Here is a 14,130-nt window from a genome sequence, read left to right on the forward strand (position 1 = left end):
GGAAGCAGCAATGAAGCACCTGAGAGGACCAGAGCTTGACTATTTCCAGACTCCTCGGGATACCTTCAGCTTCCATTATCAATAATAGTTTTCACACTCTTCCTTCTAGTGGTTCATCATTTAAGCACTAGCTTCTTAGGGCAGGAATGCCACTCCAGCTCTCCATTCCTCAGTGCGTTCTCCACCCTTGAGCACGCTAACAGATTCTTGGTTTCTCTTTGATCATCCAGTAAAAAATAAGTAACTTTTACTATTAAACATTCTTCTTCTGCCTGGAATTGTCTTAGCAGTGCTTTCTGTCATTCATTCATCCAGCAGTTATTAAACTGTGCTCCTTTAAAGTACAGTCTCATTCCTTTTACACATCAAGAAACCAAGGCTCAACAATGAAAGAACTGTCCAAAGTTACAGAGCTGGTAAATAAATTGGCCTTACACCAAACCCTCTGCCCTTATCCACTCTACCATCCTGCCTCAGAACTTTATTGTTAAACTAGCATTTACTCATTTTGTAACTGGAAATCCTAGAATGTACACCTTAGTTTCTTCACATTTTTTTAGTAACAAAAAGAGCCTATTAAAAAAGTCCCAGGGTCCCTGATGATTTGTGTCACGCTTGAGAGAAAACAGCTTCTTAGCCAATGTTTGCTGCCCCTCAAAGCAATCTCATGAAGAAAAAAAAAACAAAAAAACTTAAGGAACATACGTTTCATCTGACTACACTAACTAGCATCCTCATTATTTTTAGAAACCGTATCTTCCTCGGCCAGTACACCCAAATCCCTTGATTACTACTGCTCCTTGCCTCTGCAGAAACATGCACACCATACAACCGTGGAGACTGAGAGTTCTTCAACTTCCAAACCCCGTATCCCACAATACCACAGCAAAGAGGAACCACCGATGCCACCTAGTCTGACACTATTGATTCACTGATGAGAAAAATGACAACCGGGTGGCACTGCTTGGTCAAAGTCACACAGGTAAAGGCTGTGAGCAATGGAGGGAGCGGGAGACTTGTGTGGACACCTCAGAATACTGCTCCCAAGATACCTACGTCGAGTTACATGCAGGTCTGCGAGGTCTTTTGCAGGTTGCTCAACCCTGTCTTTTGCCTTCTAGAAAGAACAGAGCTACCAATTTCAAAGTACTTCTTGGGCCAAGCATGGGGATGCACACCTTCAATCCCAGCACTTGGGAGGCAGAGGTAGAAGGATCACTGTGAGTTCGAGACCAGCCTGAGACTACATAGTGAATTCCAGGTCAGTCTGGGCTAGAGTGAGACCCTGCCTCAATAAAACAACAACAACAAAAATACTCCTTGGAATAAAAGGACTTTCTTTTGAAGAGAGAGGAATCGGAGGAAAAGGCCCCAGAGTGACAAACACCACCTCTATGCCCGGGTGAGACTTCCCTATATGTTCTTAATGCTAAGCTTTTCTCTTTCTGTCTGACCTGAAGGAAAGGACTTGGAAACTTCCAAAAAGCAAGTCTCTTAATTAGCCTTCCAAACTCATTAAATACAAACTATGAATGTTTGAAAAGATCTATCCAATGCTAAAACCTGAGCATTTCCTTTTATTTATATATACATACATACATACATGCATACATACATACATAACTAAAAGGGTAATGGTGAAAACTGCCTTGCATATTTTGAGACTACATATACAAATTTGTTAAAAGACTGGTCCAACATCACCCCTCCTCAAGTGAACAAAACAATTTTGCTTCAAACAAAACAATTTTAAAGTTAAGCATTAAAAGTCATCTCTAAGAGGGGCTGGACAGATGGCTTAGTGGTTAAGGCGCTTGCCTGCAAAGCCAAAGGATCCTGGTTCAATTCTCCAGGACCCACATAAGCCAGATGCACAAGGAGCATGCGTCTAGAGTTTGTTTGCAGTGGCTGGATGCCCTGGCATGCCCGTTCTCTCCCTCTCTCCCTTTCTCTCCCTCAAATAAATACATAAAATATATTTTTAAAAGGTCATCTCTAAAAGAAGCCTATGCACAGAAATTTTTTAAAAAAGGAAATAGCAAACACTGACATTAAATGGTATTATACTGGCCATCAGTTTTGATTCAGGTTATTCACACCATTGTTGCCACAAGACTCCTGCTCCACCTATTAAACACCCTACACCTTATTTCCCCTTCCAGGCCATAGTGCTCCATCACAGCCTCGCAGTTAACACGGTGGTGTTGGATTTCCAATATTGAAGCCTTATATTAAAAAGTATTTTAAAAGGACCTCGGGTGAAGAATTACAGGGCCCAAGGGTATTCCAATACCCTCAAAAGGAAAACCACCTCCTGGTAGGGAAGTCACTTTCATCGCCCCAAGACCGCTGAACCCCCACTGGGAACATGTGAGCTCATGTGGTTAATTATGGCTATTGCAGGCCATGCAACCTCAGATGTCACATTCTGTTGCCAATCACTTTAGCTAAAAACCAAAAGGTTTAAAGTTCCAGCATTCCAAGATCTGAAAGACTTTTTACCTGCCAAAGCCAAAACATGGTTCTCTGGGGTGTGCTTTCCAGTAAGCATTAGTGACGTCTGTAACACCTAACGCAGAGTGGAGGTTTGCTTCATGTGCTGCACTAGGGTCACAGGCCACAGATGATACTCTGGTTGGTGAGAAGAAATTGCAGGGGGAGAGTAAGGTCTAGGGAAGAGTGGAATGAGCTACAGGACTTGGGTATGTGGAAAAGATACTGATTCAGAAAATGTTTTAAGGGGCTTAAACACGAAACAAAAGCTGTGGTTTCCACACAATCAATATATATATATTTTCAAGATAAGAAGCCACTCAAGGCCATGGCTTTTGTGTAATTTTTATAATTCGAAAGTCCATAAACACAATGGCCACAAAATATTATAAACTAATCCAAATGCTCCTTTGCTTTATATGCTGGACAAACTATATGCACCCAAGTAAAAGAAGTGATCTAAGAGCTCTTACCACCCTGCCTTCCCCATCACTGAGGCAGCAGATTTGTTAAGGAACCAAGCACCCACTGATCCACACAGGACAAAGTGTTTTTAAGACTCTAATCACTGACACTGCATCTGTGGAATCATTCCATGTTCTCAATGAGACACTGTTTGACATACAGACTCTCCTTTCCAAGAAACCATGCCTGCATAAAGGGACACAGACACACAGGGAAATCTGGGTCTCGTTGCCACAAAAGGCTCTTGTGTTATGCATTACTTAAAAACACACACATGCACTTCTTTTTTTTTTTTAGCTAAATGTCTCAGTCAATGCTGGACACTTCTCTCCCATGTCTCTTTGGCACACTCTCATAATAACTTAAACATGTAAAAAACCACAATGAGTGCTGGAGCCCCATGGGGGAGGTTCCCATATAACATCAACTCATGTATGTAGCTTTGTAAAGCCTACCCAGCGAAGCCTCTTGAACATTATGGAAAACCCAGTTTGACATCCCTCTCTAGAGCATCCCAGGATGCAGCTGCTACATAGGATGCTAAGAAGTTCTCAGAGGCTCAGGAGAGGTTATCATCAAAAGCAAGAAAGAAAACGCCATCATGTAGGAATAGGAACCTTAGAACTAGCAAATCAGTGAGAACGTTAGCCTTACCACTGGACAACAGGAATGCCTGGAAAATGAATTAATCTCTCTGAGCCTCAAATTTCTTATCTTCTAGAGTTCTCGGTTCATAACAGGAATTCTCCTTTTTAAGAATTAAAGTGAGGGCTGAAGGGATGGCTTAGCAGTTAAGGCACTTGCCTACAAAGCCAAAGGACCCAGGTTCAATTCCCCAGGACCCATGTTAGCCAGATAAGCAAGGGGGTGCGTGCATCTGGAGTTTGTTTGCAATGGCTGGAGACCCTGGCACACCCATTCTCTCCCTCTCTCTCTCTCTCTCCCTCTGTGTCTCTCTCTCTCTCTCTCTCTCTCTCTCTCTCTCTCTCTCTCTCTCTCCCCCTCTTTCTCTGTCAAATAAATAAAATAATATATTTCAAAAAAGAATTAAAGTATAACATTATGCATGACCTTCCATGCAACTATATTTCTTTTCTTCCCTCCCTCCCTTCTTTCCTTCCTTCCTCTTCTCCTTTCTTCCCATCTTTTTCTTTCTTTCATTTTTTTGTTCATTTGTTTGTTTTTGGAGGTAGGGTCTCACTCCAGCCCAGGCTGATCTGGAATTCATTCTGTATCATCAGGGTGGCCTCGAACTCATGGGAATCCTCCTACCTCTGCCTCCCAAGCACTGGGATTAAAGGCATGCGCCACCACACCCGGCTCGTTTTTTCTTTTTTAGACAGGCCTTGAACTCCTGATTCTCCTGCCTCCATCTCCCAAATGCTGGGATTTGGGGCCTGCACCACCATGCCTGACTAATGTTACTACATTTCTACTCACCCACCTTAGCTCATCTTCCCACACTTGTCTTTCAACAGTGAACACGAGTCACCTCTTACACCAGCTCAGGCACCCTCTGCTTCTAGGAGAAGTTTGGCCGGATTCCCTCCTGACAGAACTGACTGGTGCTACTTGGTAAACCCTTCTAGGTGCCTAACAGAGACTCTGGATTCAATTCATATCTCTTTATTAGTTCGATTACAAATGTGATGCCTTCCCTAGAGCTACGATCTCCTTGAGGCTGGATCTGCCCCTGGCACAATAAATTACAAGCAAATACAGGGCAGCTGAAATAGTTCCTCCACGGAAGTGTTGTGAAGCGCAGTAACAGAAATTCTGAAGTCCAGTACTATTCATGCTCTTAAGTGTCTGGTTCCTAGGGACAAAAGGGTTGAATGGCATCTTACAGTAAATGAAACATTATTTCATCTCATTTTATTCTTCAGCAACTCTGCTGAAAGGGTACACTGTTTATACAGTATAGGGAGAATTCACTTGGCTGACTGGGCTTTCTAGGTGCAGATAGCTATGAAAGAAAGCTTTAAAAAAGTAGAATATGAGGCACATCCAAGAAAATAAAAATAGAATCAAGAGACCCTACTGAGTGAATTAAAGTCACCCCCATTTCCCCTCGTGCTCCCACCAGATCATCCGCAATTGGCAGCCACGTGAAGGCACCGCTCAGCCCCTGCCATGTCCCCACAAGCCCTGCAGGCATCTCCCACCTCAATGAGGATTACAAAGAATTACAAAGAAACCACTTTGAGGCCCCACAATCCGTCCGTCCGTCCTTCTCTAAGGTAACTCTTGCCCCTTGCTCACTACCCCTCCAGTCACACAGGTCTGACCCAGCCTTGGCCTGTCCATTTCTCCTTTGCAACTATTCATATTATATTTAGTGAGTACTTCCTACAGGAAAAGTTCTTTCAAATATCATCTCATTCAATCATCACAAAATGAGCTACATTAACTTTTTTTTTTATTATTCAGGTAAAGAAATGAAGCTAGGAGAGTACATGCTTTGCCTAAGATGCAAGTTATCTCCCCCATACCTCCGGCCCTGAGTGTTTTCATGTATGCCAAGCCTATGCATCCTCCCCCTCACCTTGACACTTACTGCCCTCCGGCCCAGGAATGCTCTTCTCCCCATGGCTCTTCTAGCCCTCGAATGTTCTGTTAAATGGCTTTTCTTAGAAAGCTCTTCCCTAGCTGCATTATTGATAGTAGGTTGTCTTATTTCTGAGAGCACACTGTCTCATAAAAATATTTGGCAAACACCAACGGCCCTGTTTTATTAGCTGTCTCTTTCAGTAAGGCTGCAGGCTCCATGAAAGAACAGAACGTGTTTGCTTTTTCAATAATTCTATCTCCCATCACAGGCCTGGCATGTAGGTATTCAGTGATTTCTTTTTAATGACTGGAGGAGGAAAGGACGCAGCCCAGCTACGCAGCTCACTAGTTTTGTCATCCCAAGCAAGTGAGGAACCCCACTTCCTCGGGGGCTTCCTTTGCTTTTATAACTAGTAAAGGTAAAGTAAAATGTCATGCTTCTAGATATTGGAATATCCCAACTCTCAAAACAATCATGTAAGACTGATTAGTAAATTCACTCAGAGGTGGAACGACTTGTGCTAAACTATATGGTTTATAGAGGGGGAACCAAGGGATTAGGAAAAATGAGGCTTTTTTTTAGGAATATAGAAATTAGTTCAAATCTTATTCTGTAACACCTAATGTGAAAGAGGGCAAAAAAGACAGCTAACAAATTAAACCTATTGTAGTAGAAATATCACAAGATTAAAATTTTAAGTATTTTTCAGGTGAGCAGCTACATGACTATAAATAATGCAGTGTATTATTTCTTGCTGTATTTCTGCTCCCAAGCATACATGAAAATTTTCATTAAGCAATCAACTCAAATGGAGAGGGAGTTATTTTAAATTCTTTGATCTGGTTAAAATCCATTTAAAAATGATTTTCTTTTACATTTCAAGGATAAGCCTAAATAATTATTTTCCCATAATTAAGCCAAGTATTTTTCATAAGGGAGTTGGATTTTACATACTTCCAACTGGGAAGGGCCAAAAGAATCCCTTTTGAACAAAGCAATAGGCCTCCGACATTTTAACATTACTCTGTTTCTGTATATTACATATCCCCAATCTTTGGAAGCAAAAAAGAGAATCAAATACCTTGGAAGTCCTCAGAATTAGGCAACTTGACACCACATACAAAGTAATCCTTATGCTCATTCTGTAAATTTAACCAAACAATGGAATTAGTTCTTATATGACACCAGGCCAAGGTGGACTGAAGGGTGACGCTGTCAGGGACTCCAGACAGTGTCTGTCAGAGCTGCGTGAAGAGACAAGCGCATGACAATTCACCATGGTGACTTCCTGCACTGAGAAACACTTGAAATGTTCTACAGTAAAATCATTTAAAACATCATGCCCAAGGAAAAAGGCATGGAAAGTTAACATCCTAACACAATCTTCGAGCCAGGGGTGGTAGCACATTCCTATAATCCCAGAACTTGGGAGGGAGAGGCAGGAGGATCAGGAGCATTAGGAACTCAAGAATCATTTTAGGCTACCTAGCAAGTTCTCATACTCAAAAAAGAAAAAGAAAAAATATCTGGCTATTCCATATCCATGAATGATTTGACAAGATTTGAGAAATTCAAATCCTATTAGCTTTTGCTCAGAAAACTAGTCTTTTCTTTAGTTAATTTTAAAATATTTTTAAAATTTTGTTTATTTTTATTTATTTACTTGAAAGTGACAAATTAGTCTTTTAAATAAATTTTCATTAACAAGAGAAATATCAAACCTAGCAGATTTGGTTTTCTAAAAAGTAACCCTAATCAGTTGTATTACTTCTTTTAAAAAAATATTTTATTTTTATTTATTTGAGAGAAAAAGGCAGATATATAGAGAGATAATTGGTGCACTAGGGCCTCTAGCAGTTGCAAATGAACTCCATCCAGATGCATGTGCCACCTTGGATGTCTAGTTTACATGGGTCCTGGGAAGTGGAACTTGGGTCCTTGAGATTCACAGGCAAGCACCTTAACCACTAAGGCATCTAGAGAGTTTTATTACTTTTGTATTCATTCTAAGAAACTACATTCAAAGTGTAATATCCTGATGGCTAATCAAGGAATACCTAATGAGTACCAATAAGTACAGGTAAATTGCACTTATGGGGTTTTTTTTTTTGGTGTTGTGTGTATATGTGAAGACACACGTGACCTGTACACATGCCTGTGACGGCCAGGGGAGAGCTTCAGGTGTTCAGCTCTCTCAATTTCTGCATCTCCTCTTATTTCTTTGAGACAGAGTCTCTCACTGAATCTGGAACTTGCTATTTCTGGTGAGACTAGCTGCCCAGGGAGCCTCAGAGACTCCTCTATCTCTGTCCCTCTCAGCACTGAGATTACAGACATGTGTAGCTACACCTGGCTTTTTAAGTGGGTGCCGGGGATTAAACCTGGGGAAAAACATTGAACATTTCACAAATTTGTGTGCCATCCTTGTACAGGGTCCATGCTAGTCTTGGTATTGTTCCAGCGTGAGTGTCCATGCTGTGCGCGTGAGCACGTGACCAGGCTCGTACAGTAACTCACACGCCTGCGCCACAGACAAGAGGTAGCCTGGCTGCGTCACAAGATTCTAAAGAAACCAGAAGTAATTTGGCACTCTTTTCGATGATGAAAAATCTTACCACCAAAGGATTTGTATATGTATATATATGTATATATCATCATTATACACATCAAAAGATACTACCTCCTGAATCAAGACAGAGCCTATGGTTAAGAATAGAGCAATGAATTTTTCATCGACAGGAAATTTAGTGGGAATAACATTTTCAAAAATAAACGTCTTTCCAGACATTTGAAACTTACCAAATCAATAGGGTAAATGTAGGAAAGCTCAGAGAGTAACTGCCTGCAACGAACTGTCAACTGAGCATTTGTCTTCAGAAAGAGTTCTCTAGAGAGGAAAAAAGAGAAGGACGCTTGTGAAAAAAAATCTCGTTTGTACACTTTATGACATTATTATCACATGATTTATGCAGAGGAAGATGGAATGGTCTGCAAGAGGCCACAGAACTTCAAAAGCAGAGGCACAAACACTAGCTGCCAGCAGTCCTGACCTGTTTCTAAATGTGGCCAGTTAAGCTAACTATAGACCTGGGGCTACTGGGTGTGCCCAGAACCATGCTAAGAGCTATACAGAATATAAGAGTCAAATAAACATTCACTGAGCACCTACTGGTACTACATATCAGGACCATTAAATATGGCTTTGTTTAATTAGTACAGCAGCCTTAGTGAGTTATTATTCTACCCATTCACAAGTAAGGGAGAAAGACAGACAGGCTTAGTAAACTGAGCAACATTTGCTATCGCCATTACTCCATGAAGCCAGTCTGAGCTCAGGAAGGACCCGTTTGTAAGACGTGTTCTTTCACATGTTGCAGCCACCTCAAGGACCTCTGGTGAGATTAGAAACATAATGAACAACAAGCAAAAGCCAAAGCCTGAGATGACCCAGCTCTTTTCAAGTTTCTTAAGAAATCTGACCAAGACAAAATACCCTCAGGTGAAGGGCAATGCAAAGAGCACTTTGCCACACTGTGAAACGTATGTAGCTTTGGTTCCAGGCTCCCATCACAAAGCACCCAACATGCCTGCAATTTTGTGAATGACAGAAATACTTTTGTTCTTCTTAACAAGCCTCATTTGATTATGACTGAGCTTATGCTAATGAGGTGGACAAGTGTGGGACTCCTAGACAGCTCAAAGACACAGATGGTTGCTAAAAAGAGGGTCAGAATTTTCAGCTCCACCCCACCTCTTTTAAGAACAGGGTAAGGGCGTGGCTGGAGAGATGGCTTAGCGGTGAAGCCCTTGCCTGTGAAGCCGAATGACCCCAGTTCAAGGCTCGATTTCCCAGGACCCACGTCAGCCAGATGCACAAGGGGGCGCACACATCTGGAGGTTCATTTGCAGTGGCTGGAGGCCCTGGCACACCCATTCTTTCTATCTATCTGCTTCTTTCTCTCTCTCTCGGTTGCTCTCAAATAAATAAATAAAAATCAACGAAATAAAAATAAAAAAGAGGTGGAGACAAGTGCTATGAAATACATAGAACAAAATCTTTTGAGCCTCCAGACTGAAGGCCCCTGCAGGACGGGGTGTGCAGACAGGAGGTACAGACATGCTTTCATCTGCCTGTTTATTTGTATCTTTGGAAATACGTTCCTTATAACACATCAGAAAACATCAGTGTTTCCCCTGAGCTGAGTATGTGACCCAATCTAATAATTTACCAATTAATCACACTTACAGGAGAGTCTTACGGGAGTCACAGTTTACAGCAGGTCTGTAGGAAGCACAAGTCACAACTCTGGAAGGAGTACCTCTAAGTAGGTATAGCTCCAGGCAGACAGAAGTGAGTCACAGGGCACTCAAATGATGTTTGCTAGAGAATCTGGTGTTAAAAGTGGTGTGTGTAAATAAAACACCAGTTTCTCTTATCTAAGGCACATTGAAGCCTTTATGGAATCTACTCCTGGCTTTGCTAGACTTCCCAAAGCCTCACTTTCCCATCTGCAAATTAAGAGGATTAGAATAGGGAATCTCTACAGTTCTTTCCAAGCCTAACATTCTTCAGTCCTCAAATACTACGACCTGTCAAGAAAAATGCAAAATGGTACGACTTGCCGGGGCAATGAGTGACGACAGGGAAAGAACAGAGGTGGCAGTGAATTAAGTATTTTAAAAGGAAAGCTGAGGATGAGCTGGAAAGGTGGACATACTGAGGTTAGAGAGATGATCCAGGTGTTGCTAAGGAATCCAAATGAGCTATCAAGAAGCAGAAATAAGCCTCAAGAAATTACTGAAGAAAAAGGCCCCCGAGTGAAACTGCAGGCAGAAGACAACAGGAGGAGATTTAAGTATCACGCCGCAGCACTGTGGTCTGAGGGAAAACAGGGGCCATGTGCATGTTTCTGGCTTCTAGCACAGTACGTGACGCCTAGCAGGTACTCACTAGTACCTGGGGAGAAGGTGGACGAGGTGCGGAGGTGCATGGCATACATACCAGTACTGTCATTTGGGGGGCTACAGGGAATGCCACCTTTGCTGACAAGCCTCTCGGGCAACTGCACACCGAGAGCCACCTTTACCTCTTTGCAGTGCACTCCTTCCTCAGCTCGCCTAGGGATTCCTTCTGGAGGTGAAGCCGGCCGTGCTCCGTGGAGAAGGCGCTTCCTAGAAGGAGATGGAAGGAGACAACTCCAGATGTGATGTGCAGACAGGACCGCTCGGCCACACCCACACGTGCACAGCCTCATCCCCGCCCGTGAGAGGGACTGACAAGAGACGGCAAAGGGCGGCAGGCGGGGAGGGGTCCCGGGTGGGTTACTGGAGCGAGCTTCTCCCGTCCAGTCCACGCGCGAGTCCAGCCTCCAGCAGAACTGAACGGCACGAGTCTTAGCGACTCTGCCCATCGGCTTCTGGATGCTCACCAAGAAGTCTTGATGAGATCTCAAAATGCAGACGTCGCTCAAAAGAAGGGTGGTTTATTTATTTTCAACCACAATTACTATATAGCAATATTACTGAAAGTAAAAAAATGTAGGAAAAATGACCCACATTTTGATTACTATAATACAGTTCATACAAGTAGTTTTTATGAACTTTCATTTTGCTCATAAATATAAGTCATTTTAGTGAAAATCGTAGGGCACAGGAAAAGTGTATTCTGATTTTTCCATATTATGTCACAAGCATTTTTACATGTTGACAGTTTGAAGTTATAGCTGTATAAAAATTTAACTCCGTAGATGTGACTTACAGGACTATTTCACATTTTATCTGATGCCCTCATACTCAATCTTATTATAGAACATTTAATTTCCTTTAAGTGTTTGCTTTAGCATTCTAATGATTAATATTTGTGTTTATATCAACCTTCTGAACCTTAGTTTTATGATAATAAAACCCTTTTACATCTTCCTACTCGGAGAAAATGAGAGCTTCTCAGGTTCCTGACAATCCAGGTCTGAGCACAACTCCGGAAGTGCTCCGGCAGGCCTGGGACCCGGACACAGTGACTTTTGTGTTTTCAAAGGGCTGTGCTTCTCATGACTGTGCTCCCACAGGAAAATGTGCCCTAAACCCTCCTGCACAGCTTCTATTCCGACAGGGAAGAACAGAAAGCAGGGCTAGTTAGCCAAAATGCAGCTTGGACTTGACCCAAAATCCACCCACCTAAGCAGTTTCGTTTGTTTTGTTTTGAACGTGGGCCTTGCACAGGCTGGTAAGCGCTCTACCCGAGGCAGACCCCAGCCCTGAGCAGTCTCCATTTGCTCTCTCTCAACAGCACTTCACAGAGCAGAAAGTGGAAGACTCCACTCCCACGGAGAACTTAATCAAGGGACATCACTTATCTTCTTCATCCTCTACGTAAGAGATTGGTTGACGTTCACCACTTGTAGTGGTTTGACTATAACATGCTACCCGGAGCCTCGTGTGTCTGGTACTTCATCCCCAGCTGTGATGCTGCTGGGGAAGTGTGTGGAACCTTTATGAGCGGAGCCTTGCTGGAGCAGTGTGTCACTGGGGCTTCCCACCTCTGCTACTGCCTTCCTGCTGATGTCATGACGTGAGCCAGCTTCTAGCTCCTGCTATGCTTTCCTCACCATATTAACACTTCCCCTTAGAACGGTAAGCCAAAATAAAGCTTTTCTTTTTCTTCCCTAAGCAGCTTGCGCTCAGCTATTTTGTCCTAGCAACGAGAAAGTAACTAATACACCCCCCCATGTGGCACACAATCCTTGCAGGGCTTAAATGGCCTCCGATTTAGCCAGCAGGACTTCCTTCAGCCTGCCTCCAGTGTTCTGATGACATGCTCTCTCACGCAATTTAAAATATTACCTTATTATTATTGTTTTAATGTCAGTATCTATAACAATACCTCCTGTCATGCCTGATACTAGTGACCTGTGCTTTTTCTTTTTTACGTGGTTAGCCTGGCTACCAGCTTGTCAATTTTAGTGATCTTTCCAAATAACTACCATTTGATTTCAGTGATACCTTCTACTGGTTTTCTAATTTCAGTTTATGCATTTTATTTTTTATTTCCTTCCTTCTGCTTCAGATAAGATGAATTTGTTCTTTCCCTTCAAGTTCAATACACAAGCTTAGATTATTGACTGGGTATCTTTCTTCTTTTTCTAATAGAAGTATCGAGTGCTACAAATTTCCCTCTAAGTTTACATTCTTTCAAACTTTCATGTTATATTTTCACTTTCATTCAGTTAAAATATTTCATGTCCTTTAATCTTTGACTCATGGCTTCTTGTGTGTGTTATAATAATTTCCAAATAACTAGAATTTTCTAGACATTTTTATGTTAGTGATTTCTAGTTTATTTTTGTTTTGGTAAGAAAACATGCTCTGTATAATTTTAGTAATTGCTTATTATCTGTTTTTCACAGTACAAATACCATTTGTTTACTTCCAAGATGGTTCCTTGTATGTAAATCTGAAAAAAAAAATGTGCTCATGTTCAAGAGTGCTGTACTATCAAGTAAGTTGATGGCCACTGTGTTAACTTTTCCTAGAAACTCATGATCAAGCATCTATTCTCCACAAATAGGGCACTGAGAAGAGACCAGAGCAATGATTCCTCCCAGTTCTTACTTGGTGAACTCATCAGTTTGGCTGAGGGTACATGTAAGAGAGAGGTGAGGTGTAAGCTACAGGAGCGTGGGCAACGTATGTGTGGTCACACCATCTGCGAAACGCCTCCCCGTCCCTCGTGCTCTGCCCTGTGAGCCTCCCTCTCCTCCACAAGGGAATGCTAGTAGCCCAATCCTGGGAGGTTTCCTGTGAGTGATTACAGCTGCTCTGGATTCAAGATGGTAATGGCCATGCCATATCCAGGGCACGAAATTCCAAAACAGTGATGATAAGGTCTTTTATTCTTATCAGTTTTCTCTCTACTTGTTCTGTTAACACCTGAGAGATGTCCGTTACAGTTTCCAACTATCATTGCTACATTTGGTCACTTCTTCAGTGTCAATCATTTTTTTTCGTGTGTGTGTGTGTGTGTGTGTGTGTGTGTGTGTGTGTGTGTATGCTTGTATATTTCTGAGTATACAAACAACAGGTTTATATCTGTCCCCTAAGACTGCAGGGCTTGTACCTCTTTTCCTGGAGGCTTATTCTTACAGGAAAGGGATTATGTTTTTCTTTCAAGAATAGCCATCTCCTCCTTGTGACCAATATCTCCTTTTTTTTTTTTTTTTTTTTTTTTTTTGCCTTGCCTCAAACTTTCTTGTGCATGTTGGGGGGAAAACCCTGTGTGGACTGCTTCTAAATGCTGCAGCTTCATGTAAGCCCACACTTGACCAGGTAGCATGGTTAAAAGCTTTAGTTGAATTCTCTTACCTCGTACAGAGGCCGGGACTCCTTCCTACAACCTGGCACTGGCCAGTCCACGCTCCCACCTGTCTTTCCTTATATACCAGGCTAGCAGAGAGTTCCCTGATTATGACCTTGCATATTACCTTGCTTCTCCTTCTTGTTAGGTTAGACATCAGATTTCTCTCTGTTCCTGGCAAATGATGGAAGTCAAATGTGAGGATATTAATTTTTTAAAGCTTTTCTACGTTTTGTATTGTCCTATTGCTTTTGGGATAGCACGACTTTTA

At 42.2% G+C, this 14,130-nt stretch overlaps 1 protein-coding gene and 1 non-coding gene across 3 annotated transcripts in view; both read right to left on the bottom strand.

Moving 5' to 3' along the window:
• The window catches only part of Uvrag (UV radiation resistance associated), a 365,773-nt gene that overhangs the window by 151,123 nt on the left and 200,520 nt on the right, over window positions 1–14,130 (bottom strand). For both annotated transcript variants that reach the window (XM_045145963.1, XM_004656260.3), the window contains 3 exons: window positions 10,597–10,681; window positions 8,309–8,396; window positions 6,591–6,651 (listed from right to left, as the gene is read on the bottom strand). In XM_045145963.1, the coding sequence (XP_045001898.1) occupies window positions 6,591–6,651; window positions 8,309–8,396; window positions 10,597–10,681 (234 nt within the window). The remainder of the gene's footprint in view (window positions 1–6,590; window positions 6,652–8,308; window positions 8,397–10,596; window positions 10,682–14,130) is intronic.
• LOC123459740 lies at window positions 7,897–8,000 on the bottom strand. Its single transcript, XR_006636488.1, has one exon. It is a non-coding gene; the product is annotated as a U6 spliceosomal RNA (small nuclear RNA).

Source organism: Jaculus jaculus, chromosome 3 (genome assembly GCF_020740685.1).
Source record: "Jaculus jaculus isolate mJacJac1 chromosome 3, mJacJac1.mat.Y.cur, whole genome shotgun sequence".
NCBI lineage: Eukaryota > Metazoa > Chordata > Mammalia > Rodentia > Dipodidae > Jaculus > Jaculus jaculus.